We start from the raw sequence: 18,897 nt of genomic DNA, 5'->3' as shown, positions 1-18,897 counted from the left end.
AGGAATTTATATTTTCAAGATATAGTTAAAAAACAGTATTCTTAATTATATAACTCTACTATATGCACACTACTATATGTCTAATTCACACACAAAAAATATATATGTATATATACACATTATATATAATATATAAATATATATGTATACAATATATATATGTATATTGTGTGTGTGTATGTGTGACTTTTAACTTAATTGTAATGGGAGGCTTTAAAGTTTCTATCTATAATGAGTTGATGCTATTATTCTTTTGCTTGAAAGGCTCCCTAAACCTAAAACTTGTTACAACTCAGTATAGGAACTATCCATCTAAATTGAACATTATGTAATTTGACAAGATGTCATATTCAGATGGTTTAAAATCTAAATTATGTCTGAAGGTGGATAAAATATCATGATTCTATAAACATAATTTCAAAGAAAGCTTAACACTAATAAAATATTTTTAGGAATATAAATATTAAGATCAGATTTTTATTATATATGTAAGGACTTTGTAGGGGATAGAGATTCTTTCTTTCTTCTCTTTGTCATTTTAACCCTTTAAGTCTTCATCAGTCATTTCCAACAGTCTGTGGTAGGGAAGGAGACAGGTTTAAAAAAAGAGGGAGAGAGAGAATGATTTCTTTAGTCAGTTCCTTCTTATTTCAAAGAATATAATTTTTAAAAAAGATTTTCATTTATTTATTTGACAGAGAGATTGGGTGCACACACAAGCAGGGGAAACAGCAGGCAGAAGGAGAGGGAGAAGCACGATCCCCGCAGAGCAGGGAGCCTGACATGGGGCTTGATCCCAGGACCCTGGGATCATGACCTGAGCCAAAGGCAGACGCTTAACGACTAAGCCATCCAGGCACCCCTCAAAGAATATAATTTTTAAAAAGATCATTAAACATTGAACCAGGAGATACAGCCTTGAGTTTTAAGCTTACAACACTAGCCACATAATGTGGGTGTTTGCATATTTCCCAGTGTTTTGTTGTCTATTGAGAATGGTGGGGGGGGAGGGAAGTGTTTCTACTTTAGACCCTGCATTTGAAATGGATGCAAATTCAGTCCCTACTGTTTGGGAAAAATTGGGAGTCAAGCCAAGCTAAGAAGACCAAATGCCTAAATCAATTGTCGGTTGAGGTGCCTGGTAAAGGACAGACTCATTAATGGTAAAATGGAGAAAGAATGAGATTCTAAGAAGAGATAGAGTGAACCATAGCAAAAAAAAAAAAAAAGGCAGGGAGGGAAGAGTGCAGAACAGCTTGGACACTATGGCTCATGTGATCAGACACTGGTTGTTGTTGCACATGTTTTGTGTTGAATGAAGTGTGCCAGTGGTATACTGAAACTGGCTTATACTGACCCATAAAAATTTCAGCAATCTTGAGAGCCAATATAAAAAGTATATTATATAAACTTAAACTAAATTATATTAGAAAGATAATGAATACTCAAAATTCACCTTTTTCTGCTTTATTACATTTTGTTATTATATATGCTCTTGAAATTATTTGCACCTATTATATGTATATATTGGAAATACTAAAATAATGTGCTGCTGCACATTTCTTCCTAACTGCATTCAGTGATGTTACACTGGTAGCTTGAATACACAAATATTCAAATACAAAAACAAATATTGTTTTTGTTAATTTTACAAAAACCTATGTGCATATGAACACATTGCTAAAGCCCCTCCCAGCCTTGGAAGAGATCAGGTTCTAGGGTGGCACTGTCCAATAGAACTGCATTGATGGAAATGTTTTATATTTTTGTTGTCCAGTACAGTAGAAGCCACTAGTCATATTTGGATATTAAGCTCTGGAACTGTGAGTAGTGCAACTGAGGAACTGAATTTTAAATAAAAAATAAATTAAATTTTTTAAAGATTTATTTATTTATTTTAGGGATAGAAAAGGGGCAGTGGGAGAGGGAGAGAGATAATCCCAAACAGATTCCCTGCTGAGTGTGGAGCCCTGTGCAGGGCTCTATCTCATGACCCATGAGATCATTACCTGAGCTGAAATATAAGTAGGACACCTGACTGATTGAGCCACCCAGGTGCCCCTAATTAATTTACATTTAAATAGATCTATGTGAGAAGTGGCAACTATATTGAACAGTGCAATTCTAAGGTGTGTGCCCAAGAGTGGAATTGCTAGGATGTGAGGCATGTATATATTTAACTTTTGTAGATGTTCCCAGACTGTTTCTCATCAACTCTTGGCATTGTTAGATGGTTTAGTTTTGGCTATTCTTGTGGGTATGCAGTGGTGTCTTTTGCTATTTTAATTGAGATTTCCAGATTGTTAATGATGTGATATACCTTTATATATATATGTATGGTTATTTTTATTTCTTCTTATTTGAAGTATGACTTTAAATCTCTGGTCATATACTATTGGGTTGTCTGTCATTTTCATAGTCATTTACTGGTGTTCTTTTTAAAATATATATTCTAAATGCAAGTCCTTTGTTGACGATATAGTTTGCAAATATCTACACATAGAGAGTTTTCAAAAACACTATCCAAATCTTTCTGTAGACCAATTAAATCAGAATTTCTGTTGGTGGGACATTTTTAAAGGTTCCCTAGGTGTGATACTGATCTGCCTGTGTGAAGAGAATGGATAGAAGTTAGTGTAAGAAATGACTGCTAACTATGAAAATTATCTCTCTGAAGCAGTTATGATATGCATATGTGGACTAGCTCTGGAGTCAAGATAGCCTGAGTTTGCTCCTAGGCTCTGATAGACGTTTCTGTGCTTCAGTTTTTCCATCTGTAAAATTGGATAATAATATGTACCAGATAGTCTTTGTGAATACTAAATGAGCAATTATATATGTAATTATATATGTAAAGTGCTTAGAACTGTATGTGTTACACAGTTCTGAGCAAGTGCCCAGTAAGTATTAGTTATCATCATATTATCATCATTACTATCATTATCATGATCAAAATATTAAATTACCTGCTTTGCAAAGTAGTGAGAGCCAATATCTTCTTTAATGAGGAAGTATCAGAAACCTTTCACCAAGATCAAGAATAAAGCAAGGATGCCTTGTCTCTTCCACTATTAAAAATTGTTCTGGAGGTATTAGCCAAGGCAACCAGACAAGAGAAATTAAAAATAGGTATAAGAACTGATAAAAAAAAAAAACCCGAAAAACTATCTCTATTTGATGATGATATAATAGTATACTTAGAAAACCCTAGATAATCAATAATTTTATTTAAACAATAAAATAATTTCGTAGTGTAGCAGAAGTTAACAGGCAGAAATCAATATCCTTAATATACACAAGCAATTACCAGTTAGAGAACATAATGGTAGAAGAACCTCATTTACAATGAAAACAAAGAAGATTGAGTATTTTGGAATAAACTTAATGAAAAGTTATAAAACTTGTAGGAAGAAAGCTTTAAAATCTTCCAGGAGAAAGATAACAAGAGTAGACTAGAAGAAATGGGAAGACATCCCATATTCTTGGAGAGGACAACAAAACATTATTAGAATGTCAGCTCTCTCTGAACTAATTTATAAATTTAGCACACCTTGATAAAGCTTTTTTGTGGCATTGGACAAGTTGAAAGTGAATTAGATAGGAAGCAAAAGTTCAAGAATAGCATGAAAAATACTGAAAAAGAAAAAAATACTGGGGATGGGGGGGAGAAACCAATCCTACCAGACATTAAAACCCACTATAATAGCCTCTCCAATTAAAACAGTGAGATAATAGATGAATAGCTAGTGGAACAGAATAGAAGGCACAGAAATAGACCCAACTAGGTTTAGAAATGTAGTATAAGATAAAAATGATATCTCAAAATACTGTGAGTAATGATGGCATTTTAAAGAAATTAAACTTTTGGGGGCACCTGGGTGGTTCAGTGGGTTAAAGCCTCTGTCTTCAGCTCAGGTCATGATCCCAGGGTCCTGGAATCAAGGCCCGCATCAAGCTCTCTGCTCGGCGGGGAGCCTGCTTCCCCCTCTCTCTCTGCCTGCCTCTCTGCCTACTTGTGATCTCTGTCAATTAAATCAATGAAATCTTAAAAAAAAAAAGAATAAAGAAATTAAACTTTTTAATAAATAATGAGTAACTATTTAGAAAAAAAGACAAATATATTCGTACCTTATGGCAAATACAAAAATAAATTCCAAGTGGATCTGGGATCCAAATGTAAAAATTGAAACCATACATCTAGAAGAAAACATGGGTGAATTCCATTTTGAACTGGTTTTCTAACTATGACTCAAAATCCAGAGACAATTAAATAAAAGACTGATAATTTTTACTGTAAACAAATTTTAAAAGTATGCATTCTAAAAAAGAAACAAAACAACACCATAAACAGAAGGTAACTGAGAAACTGGGAAAATATCTTTGCAATATACGTCACAGACAAAGGACTAATATACTTAATATATAAAGAACTCTTAAAAATTAAAGGATGGGGCACCTGGGTGGCTCAGTTGGTTAAGCAACTGCCTTCGCCTCAGGTCATGATCCCAGGGTCCTGGGATCCAGCCCCACATTGGGCTCCCTGCTCAGTGGAGAGCCTGTTTCTCCCTCTCCCTCTGCCTGTCCTTCTGCCTACTTGTGCTCACTCTCTCTCTCTGTGTCAAATAAATAAATAAAATCTTAGAAAAAAAATCGAAGGATAAAGGGACAAAAACCTGATAGAAAAATAAGGAAAAGATAAGAACAATTTATAAAAAATAAAAGGACAAAAAGGGGCTCTTAAACATATGAAAACTATTCAGACCCATTTATAATTACATAACTATAACTTAAAACAATTCAGAGATTGTCTCTCAGGCTGACAAAAGTTTAAAAACACCATAATATAGTTACTGAGGTTGTGAGGAAAGGAGTCCTCTGTTACTTATTGCTAATGGGAGTGCCAATTTGTATGACCCTTCTGGGAGTGAATTTGGCAATTCCTAACAAAACTACACTTATTTTTGATACAAAAATCCTAATTTTGAGAATTTATTTTGAAGATACACCTCCAGCAACATGCAAATACATATGCATGATGTTTACTGCATTATTTTTTGATTGTAAAATATTAGAAACATCATAAGGCCCATATAAGAGAGTGATTGAACTAACTCGGGCATATCCACACTATGGATAATTATGTGGCTATAAAAATGAAATATCTCTATGAACTGATAGGGAGTGACTTCTATGATATGCTGGTTTGGTTTTTTTTTTTTTTTTTTTTTTTGGTTTGTTTGCTTTTTTAAAGATTTTTATTTATTTGTCAGAGAGAGTGAGAAAGAGAGAGAGGGCATGCACGTAAGCAGGAGGAACAGCAGGCAGAGGGAGAGAAGTCTCCCCCTTGAGCAAGGAGTCCGATGTGGGTCTCAATCCCAGGATCCTGGGATCATGACCTGAGCCTGCTTAACCAACTGAGCCACCCAGGCATCCCTATGATGTACTGTTTAGTGGAAAAAGGGAAGTGCAAAAGAGTATATGCAAGGAAGAAGGAGATATAAGAAGGTATGCATATATCTGCTCATCTTGCAAAAAAAAAATACAGGTTTGTTAAACCAGAAACTATGAGATTTATTATGCACAGAGGATAGATAGGTACAGGATGGAAAGAATGGGAAAATGGGAAGGGAAGAAGGAATGAGGGAGGAAAGCATATATCTTATGTGGTTTTGACTCTTAGAATAATGGTAATGTTTCATATACCCAAACATAAATAATCAAAATCAAAAAGAAAGTGGGAGGAACTCAAAATGTAATATAAAATGAAGGGAATGAAAATGAAAATAACTAACCTAAGTAAGTGGGGAAGATCATATTTTGACTGTAAATTATAAGGTTAAAGATGAAGAGAACTATACACAATTATTATACTTCAGTTAGTACTTTTTTTTTTCTCACAGGAGTGTAGGTTCACTATTCTAAATCTACTTTATATGTACACCAGGATTGAGCAAATAAGTAAATATATTTATGGAGAGTGAGAGAGCCAGTTGTCTCACTGCCAGAAAAAGAAGTAACAAATAAGAAAAGGGAAAGGCATGAATGAATCCATTGGTATTTGATCAGACTTAGAGGTATTAGTGCAAACCCATGGTATTAAATTATTTATACAGAGGAACTTTTATAGAAATATAGATATGTACATGATTATACATGCATCCGTCTCCTAGATCTGTCCAATGATAAGGTCTAAAAGCAATACACCCCAGTAGCAATGGGCATACCTAGCACCCAATGTTGGTTTCTAAATACCATTTTCCAATAAAAGAAACAGAACTCCTTGGGAAAATGGTTGATTCTAAGGATGGGTTAGGAATAATACAAGATGAGGCTGGAATATCTTGTGCTGCTAGAAAGTAAGGATGTGCTAAAAAAGATAGGGCTAGCCACTGGATGGATATAAGAATCACCCTGAAAGAGCTTCCAGTGGCCAATCTATGACAACTGGAGTAACAAAATAAGAATAATAATGTGACTCATAAATTATAGATTAAAACAAGATCTTTGAGCCCATACTGATATAAATAAATAAGCAAGTGGAAGAGGAGAGATAGCTTTTTCTTACAGGTGAATTCCAATAATAAATAGAAAAGAAATGATAGAAATAGAAAATTACCTTCATATAATCATTTTAAGCAAGATTCATCAATTAAAGCTGAAATTAGTGAGGAAAAGTATGACATGAAACAGAATATTTGAATAGTTTCATAGTGTCTTACCATAAGATACTTATAAATTACAAGGGGAAAAATAGTAACTTTACACGGAGAAATCTGGAATACATCAAAACAAACTAGCCAGTTCAAAAGTTGCCTTAAGCCATAGAAGACATGACTGAAGAACTGCTATAGATTGGAAGAGACTGAGGAGTAATACCAATAGATGCAACATGGGATCTGGGTTTAGATTCTGGACCAAAAAGAGGACATAAGTAGGACAACTGGCAAAATTGAAATAAGGTCTATAAATCAATTGTTAATTTCCTGATAATTACATTATTGTCATATAACATGTTAACATTAGTAGAAGCTGAATGAAGTCTATATTAGAACTCTCTATACCATTTTTGAAACTGTTTTGTAAGTCTAAAATTAGTTCACAATAAAAAGTTTGAAAAGTGTAGTGAGTTTCCAGGCATTTGAGTTCAAGTAAGGGATAATCACTCATAGAAGAGATTCAAGCCCATATATGGGAAGTTCCAGTACATAGCCTTCTAAGGTCTCCTTAAACCAGGAGGTGTTTTTGAGAATGTTAACAAAATTCTTAGCTTAACGGATGAATTATAAAATTCCACACAAACTTTGATCTGGTGGTAATCCCCTTGAATTTGTAGAAAGTCAGCAATTAAACAGCTCAGTTTTACTTCATTTCAGCAAATGATATATGCTGTGAGGTTATGAAATATTTGAAGTAGTTTACAATGAAAACCCTACCTTCTACTATCAAGACTTTAAGTACTTGAGAACAAATTTACATTCACGGATGAGTTTTCAGCTATACTCCAAACAGCCATTCTGAACTGTACCAGATAATCTCAAAAAGTGCTTGAACAATTTAAAACAGATGGGAATTATACTGTTATACAAAGAAAAGCGATTCCAAGAGAGTATATGCAATGTGATCCTGTTTTTGTCAAAAATAAGAATATATGCATGGGAAAGAGCCTGAAGTTTTATATAATAAGCGTAAATAGTGGTTAACTTTTGGTAGTTTGAATTGGGTGTTCTCTCTTTGTTTAATAGCAATTCCTAAATTTTCTACAATAATTATATCATTTTATAATCACAAGACAATAAAAGTTTTAAGTGTTTATAAAAAAAGTGGGGCGCCTGGGTGGCTCAGTGGGTTAAAGGCACTGCCTTCAGCTCAGGTCATGATTCCAGGGTCCTGGTATCAAGTCCTGCATTGGGCTCCCTGCTTGGTGGGGAGCCTGCTTTCTCCCCTTCTCTCTCTGCCTGCCTCTCTGCCCACTTGTGATCTCAGTTTGTCAAATAAATAAATAAAATTAAAAAAAAAAAAAGAAAGCAGTGTAACAGTGAGTAATGAACTGACTGCTGTAACACATGGATTTAGCTAAATATAAGGTATGTATACTCCGACAGTCATTAGTGTTAGAATGACTGCCCTCAGGCTACAAATAGAAGGTAGTAAGTGAATTTTTCCCCTATGATCACTTCAGTTAAAAATGTCAAAAAGAGAACAGGTTTAAGCATTTGCAGTTACTAAGTTAACAGCGTCACAGAAAACCACTAATATTTTATGCCTGATTTTACTTTTAATAGTCTATATTTTTTAATGAAAAGAGGCACTGTTTTTAGGTCAGATAAGAGAGATGTGTACAGGTAGCCCCCTCACTCATCCAGGTATCACTTTCTGTGGTATCAGTTACCCACAGTCAGTCATGGTCCAGAAGCAGGTAATCCTCCTGAGATATTATCAGAAGGTCAGTGGTAGCAGAATGCTGCATCACACGGCCAAATCACTCACTGCACTTCCTCTCATTGTGTAACATTTTATCATCTCACATCATCACAAGCAGGGGCGGAGTACAGTATAGTAAGATATTTTAAAATTGAGAGAGTGACCACTTTCACATAACTTTTGTTACAGTATATTATTGTAGTTGTAGTTATTATTACTCTTACTGTGCCTAATTTATAAATTAGACCGTATTTAAATATGTTTGTTTGGGGGAAAAAACGGTATATGTAGGGTTTCTGTGCTATCTGCAGTTTCAGGCATCCACTAGGGGTCTTGGAATATATCCCCCACAGATAAGGGAAGACTACTATATTGGAGTATTTTCTTCTAGTTTTATTTTACTTTATGAGGCATATATTAAATGGAAGGAATTAACTTTGCCCTGCCCTTTAAACTAGCATTTATCTCCCAGGGATGAGATGCTAATGCAGTACTTCTTAAATTTTAATGTGCATTTGAACCAGCTAGGGATTTTGACTCTATAGGTCTGGGATGGAACTTGTTATTTTCATCAGAGACAGCTAGGGGTTTGTCAGAAATGCAGAATCCTGGAGCCCACCTCAGAATTACTCAGTCACAATCTACCTTTTAACAATCTCTCCATTTGACTTATTTGTACAGTAAAATTTGGGAAGCTCTAGTTTAAAGAACCCAAATAATCTAGTTTGACTTGGTTTCTGCAGTTTTTTAAATGAAAATTATTTAAAGAAATAATATTTAAAAGTTATAGAAGCCAATGCTGCTGTTTTACTCTGTTAGCAAACCCAACTTTGCTTTGTAAAACTATTTTTAGATAGTTATAATATTTTCCTTAAAATGAGGATAAAATTTCTTTGATGCTCAGGTGACTTTAAAGTTAGTTCTTGTTTGTTTATTCATCTTTACGCTAAATGATTTGTGTAGCTGATGAAATGTAATCACTTCCCCCTGGTTTGGTCTCTCCTTTGAGGATTGTTTCAGACTCTGTTTTTCTATATTCTACTGGCACAATGGAGGACCTTTCACTTTTCAGATGCTTTGATGGGATTAGAAAGGGGATTAAGAGGCATGGTTACAGCATATCTTTGTTTCTGATTTATCATATTAAATGAGTTTCTAGAGCTTTAAGACAACACATTAAAAGAAAAGAAAATGGAATGCATTGATGGGCTTTGCATTAGAAGAGAAATTAGAGTGGTCACCCACAAGCCACCAAATTATTTTATAAGTCCAATTTTCTTTATTCACAGATGACAAAATTTTTAGGTTCTGGAAAATCATTATTTCATTTGAGGAACAGTCACACCACAGCTACCAAATTAAAACTTTGTAACTGAAGAGCTCTGACATTTCTATTTTTTATGAATATTTTAACAGTGAACTTCTTAGGATCCTACCTACTAGGAATCCAAAAAGAAGTAATTGAGTGGTTAAGTTTAACACTAAATTTCAGTCTTACAAGCATTTGCAACTCTGATAAATTTTACTGGATCACATTTAAACCTACTGAAGCCATTCTTTTATCATCTTCTTTACACCTTAACCTTGATCTGATGCTTTCACTTCTTCTAGGATTTCCAACAAAATACACTGAGAATTTGTCTACTAACATAAACTCTAAACAACATGTATTGTCAAAACAAGACTCACTAAATATATTTTAAATCAAGCCTGCTTTTTTTATCCTAAGAACAAAGAATACACACTACATATTGTAGAGCAATTAAATATGAACTGATAGATGGAGCCTAAATATTTGAAAGTACAACTGTAACAATCAGAATAGATAGTATTTTTATAAACTCACTACAGTGTCCACTGCAGTTTAATGTATCACTTTAGGATACATAAGTTAACATTGGTTTCAGAGTGAAGAAGGTATTTGGGAGAAAAGGATGAAATGAAAGTGCTTTCTAAGTCACCATCTACTCCCATGAAATATCTGGTGATGAAGAATAGGTTGCGGGTTAAAACCCATTAGTCATGGAGAAGTTTTTGTAATCTTTTCCACCCTAAATATATTTGGGTTACGTGTTAACTTTCAAGTCGGAGGCAGTCTTGCTAAAGGCAGGTCATATCAATAACAGCAGCCTATAATTTAAGGATTTCGTACTACTGTTTGAAAATTTATAATAGTATTTCATTTAATTTCAGTTAGTCTCTGAAAATATAAATTTTATCTTTCCTGCATGTTCTCTATTTTATCACTAATCACTTTTTTCACAACCACCATTTTAGGTCAATTTCCCAAACTACTTGTTCTTCACAGATATTAAAATATTCTTACTTATGCAAATCCTTGTTGTTGAAAGGTATTGATTGGTATTTGGTCTGGATTGATCAAAATTTTGTGCTTTCTATATATCATTTTCTTTCTTAATTTTTAGAGGCTTATGGGTAGCTTGTGTTTCATTGTGCTCATAGTACAGTATATTATGTATAAAGTGTCTGATCTTTTTATAAATTTCTAGGATAGTTAATCAAACTCCAAACTATAACCAAGACTTTCAAACCAGGACCATAAGTTGTGATATTTTAGATGATAATTTCTAATATTTTGACAAAATACATTAAAAAAATGAAGTTATTTAAAGTAATTTTGAGTGGGGAAAAAAAACAAGTCCCAGAAGCTTAGGTACAGTATGACAGCATCTTTAGATAGTTCAAAATAAGAAAACTAAATAATATATTGTGTTAGAAATGTACTCACTTGTGATAAAACAATAAAACAAAAAGTATGAGCAAGATTAAAGATAGCCGTAATTCCTAAGGGGTAAGCATGGGGATAAGACAGATAAGATAGCTGCAAATTATTGGGATACACACACACATCCACACACAAAACATTTTGTCATGAATATTACTTAACAATTTTTAAGTGCAAGAAAACCAGGAGGTTTGGATTATTCAGGAACAAATTGATGATGAAACTCTAGGGATTGTCCTCTATACTGGGGCACCATTTTGGACGGAACTTGATCCTAGGACCCTAGGATCATGACCTGAGCCAAAGGCAGATAGTTAACTGACTGAGCCACCCAAGCACCCCTATCCAACTTACTTTTTAAATGGTGATATTAGAATAAGACTAGTAGCTTTAATTATCACAGAGAATAAAGGAAGTCTCAGAGTATTCTGCCTATATTCATATTTGGTGTTATGTGGTCATATTTTGATCAATGAATGCATTATTCCTTGCACATATTTCTGGAATTATGTTTTTGTTTTGACAGTGGGCTTTTATTTCCATTGAATCTTATAAAAAAATAAAAAGCCTCCTCTCCCTAGTAAATCAGTAGTGTGGGAAGCAAGGGCAATTTTAATTACCAGATATGAGAGTTTGGAGTAAAGAACAATCTCATACCAATATTACACTACAGTTTTAATAAAATAAGAACTATCCCTCATTATTCTAGGCAGGCTGGAACCTAGGAGAAAACGGGATGAAATTAAGGTGCAAATTCTTTCAGTTTTATAAAACATAAAGCCATTCTTCTGTCCTCAAAGGGATAGAACATTTAGCAGAGCTTGCAGAGGCTCCCTTGGGTCTATTCTGGAATAGAACCCCCCACCCCAGCCTTGAGTACTAGAGGGACTAGTTCTAGCAAGACTAATAGGCAAGCTGTCTAGTATAGTTGCAGCCGGACTACCTTCCTCACCACAAGCTGTATAAATATTTGCCTTTAGGTAAAAAAGAAAACTTCCCTTGTGCACTTGTGGAATAATACTTTTTGGGTGAGAGAGGGAAGAATAAAATGAATTAATTAATTTGAAACAAGTTCTGAGAGTCTAGTCTGAATTTAGACAAATTACTTAAGGCTTAATTAGAAAGCTCTAGCCTTCTCGAAGAATCTGTTTAGCTCTGCCAATCCCAAAACATACAGATTTTGAATGAAATGTATGATTAAAAAAAATTTAAAAGTCCCTCAAAAGAACACCTTGAAATAAAATTTAATATTATGGAAATAAAGCAAGTGAAATTGACCTTGGACTTGATTAAATGAAATAAACAGCTGATCATTTTTTTCATTTCTACTATACTTGGTCTCACTTTTAATTTCACAGAAAGAACAACATTTACTGTACCTGACGAGGGGTTCTTTCTGATTTACTCCTACACCATTCCCAGTCTGAAAGGTCTGGTTTCTGACTCTCCTCATGAGAAAGTCTTCTTTCAGGCCCTTCCAAAAAGGTGGTTTCTTCATAGTTAATAGAATCTCCTGTTTTTTCAGAAAGCTGTGGATTAACGCCCTTTTCACTGTGGCAATCCTGCTTAACCTCTGTAATATCAGTATTCGTGCATTTGTTGATCCCTTTCAGTATGGAACTGTCCTGAGAGGGTGCGGTGCTGATTTCCACTTTTATGGCATTAAAGATATTATGAGTATCTCTCTGAGAATCTTTTGTCATTTTGCATTCAGAATTCATGAGATTGTGACAGGATGTAGAATTTTCATCATCATCATAGTAATCTTCATGTGCTATTTTATAAATCCCATAACTCCGTTGGAATGATAGATTGAATTCAAAGCCTCTTCTCTTGGCTAAGTAAAAGCAAAAACAAATTTCTATGGTTAGGAAAATAGATATAAACAACAATTGGATATACATTGTGAATAAAAATAGGAAAATGCAAACTGATTACTAAGAATTTAAAAGCTACCTTCATTTCCTGTCAATTATGCAAAAACAATTATACCTTATCAAATTGTCTTATCACTCTGGACCTAACTTTTCTCACTTGTACAATGAGCTTAAAATACATACAATTCCAAGAAAACTGCAATCTTTAGAGCAGTCTGATGAACAAAAATTTAACCATAAATTTGAAAATTCTCAAGCATATTCATTTTAGTTTTAGCTTTTTAAGTCTACCAGTTATCTGTACATTTCTTTATTTGGGTATAAAAGATACTGTTTATAAATTTTATTTTGCTAGAAATTATTAAGAAGGTTGTATTATATAAGTTATTCAGCTGATAATATCACTAATAGATATGACTATTAAATATTTTGATGTATGCCACTCCTGACATTTCTATGTTTATAAATGCATACATTAAAAATTAGAAAGTATTGCAATACAGTTGTTAAACTTTTTAAAATAACATATTCATTTGGATACAAATAAATTTGGAATGAATTGTAAAAAATTGTGAGTATATTTATACTTCTATGATCTAAAGCACTTTACAGCATGTCTATAAACCTGATTAATTACAAGATGAATTTAGCAGGAATGCATAAAACTTTTTATGATTTAAGCCAAGCGAAATGTAATGCTACTGTAATGCTAATGTAGTACTACTAGGTGGTAGATATGGTACAAAGTCTTAGTAGAATTACAAGTGAGAATGAAAGAAATTGATACAATTCTTATGTGTGAATGTCATTAAATACTGGATCGTTTTGTGTATTAAGAATGAAGTATTCACAGACCTGTACCCCTGGGAATAAAAATATATGTTTATAAAATATAAAACATTAAAAATAAATAAATAAATAAATAATAAAAATTTCCTTGTGGGGAAAAAAAAAAAAAAGAATGAAGTTACAGCAAGGTGATAGACAAAATGCAATTTAATGTTTTGGTTTTCTTCTTTCAAAACATGGCTCATTTCAAAGTATTTTTCTCCTTGGATAGCTGTGTGTCATATACCAGACATTTAGCTATCCTTGGTGGAAAAATCTGTGAAAAGTTATAAAATTTCTATGGGAACAACAGATAGAATTTAATTCATTTTACAATATACTCTAGTGCCATTCACATACTGATTCTATTACTGAAATTTTCCCAGAACTGAAGATTTACAAAGCAATTCTGCTGGCTGAAAATAAAATTTATAGATATCATTCATTATTTGAGCCAAAAGTTTCATTGTTTGAGCCAAAACACGAACAAGAATTTCTGTCCAAAGAAAATGGAAAAGTAGAAACATATGTTAATATTTATATACTCTTAGGTAAAGTTCTATTTGCTTTTTCTAGTAATATGGTCCAGTAAAATTAAATTGGGGTTTTTAACTTCAACAGTGTGAAAGTTGAAGGAACTAAAAGGATGTTTTAATTATTAATGGGTTTCCCTTTTCTCTAAAAAAAGATACAGAGTGGCAAATTGTCAATTCAAAGACAGTAAGCAAACAAAAACTCATAAAATCTTATCATTTAAGACAATAAAATTGATGTCTGTGACTATCTTATTAGCTGTGTTTTATAATTATGAAATATGTAAAGCAAAAGTCAGTAATGTTTTTGAAGGAGTGTGTCAGCTGTCAATGCAGAATCTGCCTCCATGTCATGAAGTGCAAGAGGTGGGCTGAGGTAGCCTCTGAGAAGGAAGTGCAACTATGTTGGACACCAAGGAGAACCAGAGAACTTCAGGGCTCAGTTATGCACATAGGTCATGTGCAGCAACCCTAACACAGCAGCAACCCTAAAATAAAGGGCTTATTGATTCTATTTTAAAGTTGAGAAAACTGAGGCTGGTAGAAGAAACCAATACTTAAGATTACTTAACTGGTAAAGAGATTTGAATTAAAAGTTAACTGATTCCAGAATTCAAGTTACTGACCTATATGTGAAATTGCTTTACTGATAATTAGACCCATGAGAGAACTAAAAGTAAATTCTGACTGAGGTAACTAATGGATATAATAGGTTATAACAATATAACAATTGACAATGTTTGACTAATAACTTACCAGAAACCTAAAGACTGTCAGAATACAGTCAGGTTCTTTTGAAGTCTATTACTATTCTTACAAAAAAATAAATGTTATGTATTTGTTCTGAAAAATTAAACCCTGGACAAAACATGAATTAGCTTTAGTCTTTTGCTTTTAGCCACATCTCGTAATTGCAATTTTAAACATAAATAATTATACCAGTTTATAAAAATAAATAGTTCTTCAGAGTAATATGTCACTTAGCAGATATTTTGATTTTATTTAAAACAAATACAGTATCTGATTTTATAGAAAATATTTAATTGTTTAAAAAGAAAACATCATCTTATGCAAACAAAGTGAGTGTGAAAGCCATATCCATCCCATATGTCTTCCCCTGAGACCTCTGTGTTAAAATCATTTTTTGAACACTTTTGTTTTGAGACTCTAGTAATACAGGTTAATGTTGGAAACAGGAGAGAATTATTAATCTGCAAATTATTTCCCATTACTAACATGCATTTTTAGATTGCAGGCCTCCCCATTTCCATTCACTAAGGCTGAGGTGTAGAATTATACTTACATCTGCAAAATGAACCTATAGCAAATATGAATTAGGAAGCTTCCTTGTTTTTGGAGTTCCCTGACAAAGAATGTAAAAGGGGGAATCTTGGTTTGTTAAGGAGAAAAAGCCTTAATGAGAACTGAAGCCATATTCCCAAAGAATCAAGAACTTGGTCAGGCACTTGCCTACTTGAGGATGACCATTTTTGGGATTTTGAAATCCTGTTCTCATGTCGTCCTAGTAATAGGAAAATATATGATGGGTTCTCAGACAGTGAAAATACGTCATTCTTGTTCTCAGAATTTCCCTACAGCAGAACCTGGGATCATAAAAGTGAATGGAGCCATTTAGCCATGACTCTTTTTATAAACCTACATATTTCAGGGAATTTCTTGCCTGAAATTTTAAATACAAATAAAAGCAATGATGATTTTAGAGGAAAAATAGTATTTTTATCTTGAAAGCCATGATTTTAATTTCAAACATGAGATATTAATGTAATTATTGATTCTGCCAGCCTGTTGTAGGCCCTTCTATCTTGTGCAGTATAGGTAGAATACTTCCTAGACCCTTTGCAGTGATAGGTCTGTTGCATTGCTTTGTTTTCTGCTCTGATATAGGTGTCCTTTACTTCTTAAAAATGACTGTCCTACATTACTTCAGTAAAACTTTTTATTTTCTCTGACATTGGTCTTTCATTGCCTTTCTCTCAATCTTAAATACTATAAAACAATTCTGGCTCACTAATTCAGTGGCAAAATGTTAACATTTGGTAGAATGTTAGAACTTGCAGGCTTGTAAATGATTTTTATATATGTTCTATGTGGCTCAAAAGGATTTATTATTAATTTTCTGTGTCACTGTTGCTTTAGACATTAATCTCTGGAAGCAGATAATTGTTATATAATTTCCATGGTCATTTTATTTTAAAGACATAGATGAATTTAGCCTCTATTAACAATAAAAGTTTATGGCATCCTTTAAACTAAGGAAATCTCCTGGTCATTTGAAAAATATCTAGCCATATTAAAATTTAAGTGTCTGACCAGTTCATGATTAATTGATGTTTATAAAATAACCCTGTTGTAGAATTAATTGCAGAATATATACTTTCATATTCTCCAGTTTCTGTACCTCTGAAATAGTCCGAGAGAAACTGTTTTTGTTTACCTTTTTTCCTCTGTTAAGGGGAATATACTTGCTTATTCTGAGCAAAGGACAATTGATGAAATAGTTAATTCAGCATACACTAATGCATTTTTAGATATTAAATGGTAGAACATCCTGTCTTTTGTCTGGAATGACAAACTAATATCCTTTTTCTTCCTGGCAGAATCAAAATACAAAGGTCATTCTTCAACTTTTCCCATCTCGGTATGGGAACAGTCACACTGTAGAGAGTGATAATTGACCCCACTCCCATTCTAGGTATACACTTTAGAATATAGTTTTTTGTTTTTATTGGTGGTTGTTTAATGTAACTAAGATGGCTATATTTAAACATGAACATAGATGGACAAATTGTGCCACCTTTCCCCTTCCTGAAATTGAGAGTTTTTTTGTATTTTCTGAAAGTAGAGGCATACACTTAAAAATTGTTTTCCTTTTTTTGTTTTAAAGATTTTATTTTTAGGTAATCTCAAACACCATATGGGGTTCAAATTCAAGACCCTGAGATCAACAGTCACATGCTTTACCAACCGAGCCAGCCAGGCACCCCTTAAAATTTGTTTTTGAACTGTTTTCAGGCACTCTACTTTGAAAATGTTCCAAAGCCCTGGAAGAATACAAAAAGGACAATAATAAAAATTCTGTTCCATTAAATAATAATGGTCTATAATGTAATGTGTTTTTGACTCTTCTAAGTGTTCATCTCTTTTCAGATGCAGGCTTCTTATATGTAGACTTGGGAAGGGAATTTATGTTCCACTCTGGGCTAAGAACTAAGGCAGATATCTAAGCATCTAAGGGCCCTTTTGACTTCATGCTGTGTTGAATAAACTCTGTCTGTCTATTCCTTTCTTCCCTAAAATAATTATTCAATGTACAAGCACTTCACAGAGTTGTTTTAAACCTGCCTCCTTTAAAACTTAACCCAACACTGTGCTAAGAATTGTTGCACATTATAATTTCTTCCCTTTATTTACCATTTGTATTTGTCCTTGGATTCAACATTCTCTACTCAGACAACCTCTCAATAGACCACTTTTCTGTGTTTGACTATATGCATATTGCCCTCAATCTCTGCACCGTCAAGAACTTACGTTTTTCCCCATCAGATGCCACTGTATATGCGTTCTGCTTACAGTTGATAATGCAGCCACAGGGCAAGTGGGTCCAGCGTTTGGACAAGACAAACACTGGGGTTACAGTGGTGGCCAGGAGGGTTAGTAGAAAGCTGAGTGTCTCGAAGGGAGGACTCTGAAACCCCACCACGTGCTGAACCATCATGTGGATCTGCAAAGGCAAAGAGCTTCAGACCTATCCCAGGATAAAATTTTCCACTTTGCTAAGCCTTTCCCCCAAGCATGCTGCCCCACCCTCCTTCTCCAGACTCCCTGCCTGTCTGAGAGCCAAAAACTGTGTTTGGTGCTGGACCATTGGGATCCCTTGGGATGAGGTCTGATGATTTAGACCACAGGGTGATTTGCACTCCTGGGTGCCTGGTCTGTGCCCCCTGCCATGTCAGGTCTCTTTCAGGAAGAACAATTACAATGCTGGGGACTCTATCAGGAATACAGGCAGGCAAACTGGAAACCTGTGCCTGGTACTCCAGATGGCCTTTGTCACATCTCTGGACCACCACTCCCCCCCCCCCAACCTTGCTTGTCACAGCAGGGCGCCACCTTCCAAGTCAAAACTGGTCTCCCTCCTCCCTCCTGAAAGCTTGAACAAAAATCCTGTTTCCCCTCCACTCTTATCTTTCTACTTCTAGTCATGCCTCTCCAATCACTCTCCCTGCTGAGGATGGGCGGTGTCCTTACTCGGCAGAAATGGAGTGGAGAGAAAGGGATGACAACGATGGGGGGGGGGGGAGGAAACCCCCTCACTACCTCCTTTCTTTTCTGAATATTCCCAGATACTGCTACAAGAGACGAGAACACCCTTTGGCCATGACAGATCTAGGAAAACTGTCTCCTGAGCCCAAAAGCGCTCCCTGCCCCCCCTCCCCAATTTTGAAACAAGAAGCACTTAGGAGCAAAGGCT

The 18,897-nt window shown here is 34.3% G+C and overlaps 1 protein-coding gene and 1 long non-coding RNA gene across 4 annotated transcripts in view; one reads left to right on the top strand and one right to left on the bottom strand.

Annotated features, from left to right (window-relative positions):
* LOC116591486 overlaps positions 1-18,897 on the top strand; it is a 180,317-nt gene that overhangs the window by 61,806 nt on the left and 99,614 nt on the right. The window lies entirely within an intron of this gene.
* The window catches only part of GPR149 (G protein-coupled receptor 149), a 61,584-nt gene that overhangs the window by 40,892 nt on the left and 1,795 nt on the right, over positions 1-18,897 (bottom strand). For both annotated transcript variants that reach the window (XM_032344398.1, XM_032344407.1), the window contains exons 2-3: positions 17,955-18,147; positions 12,547-13,004 (exon numbers count right to left, since the gene is read on the bottom strand). In XM_032344398.1, the coding sequence (XP_032200289.1) occupies positions 12,547-13,004; positions 17,955-18,147 (651 nt within the window). The remainder of the gene's footprint in view (positions 1-12,546; positions 13,005-17,954; positions 18,148-18,897) is intronic.

Source organism: Mustela erminea, chromosome 1 (genome assembly GCF_009829155.1).
Source record: "Mustela erminea isolate mMusErm1 chromosome 1, mMusErm1.Pri, whole genome shotgun sequence".
Lineage (NCBI taxonomy): Eukaryota > Metazoa > Chordata > Mammalia > Carnivora > Mustelidae > Mustela > Mustela erminea.
Note: the sequence above shows the minus strand (reverse complement) of the source record. Positions and strands in the feature narration are given on the sequence as shown.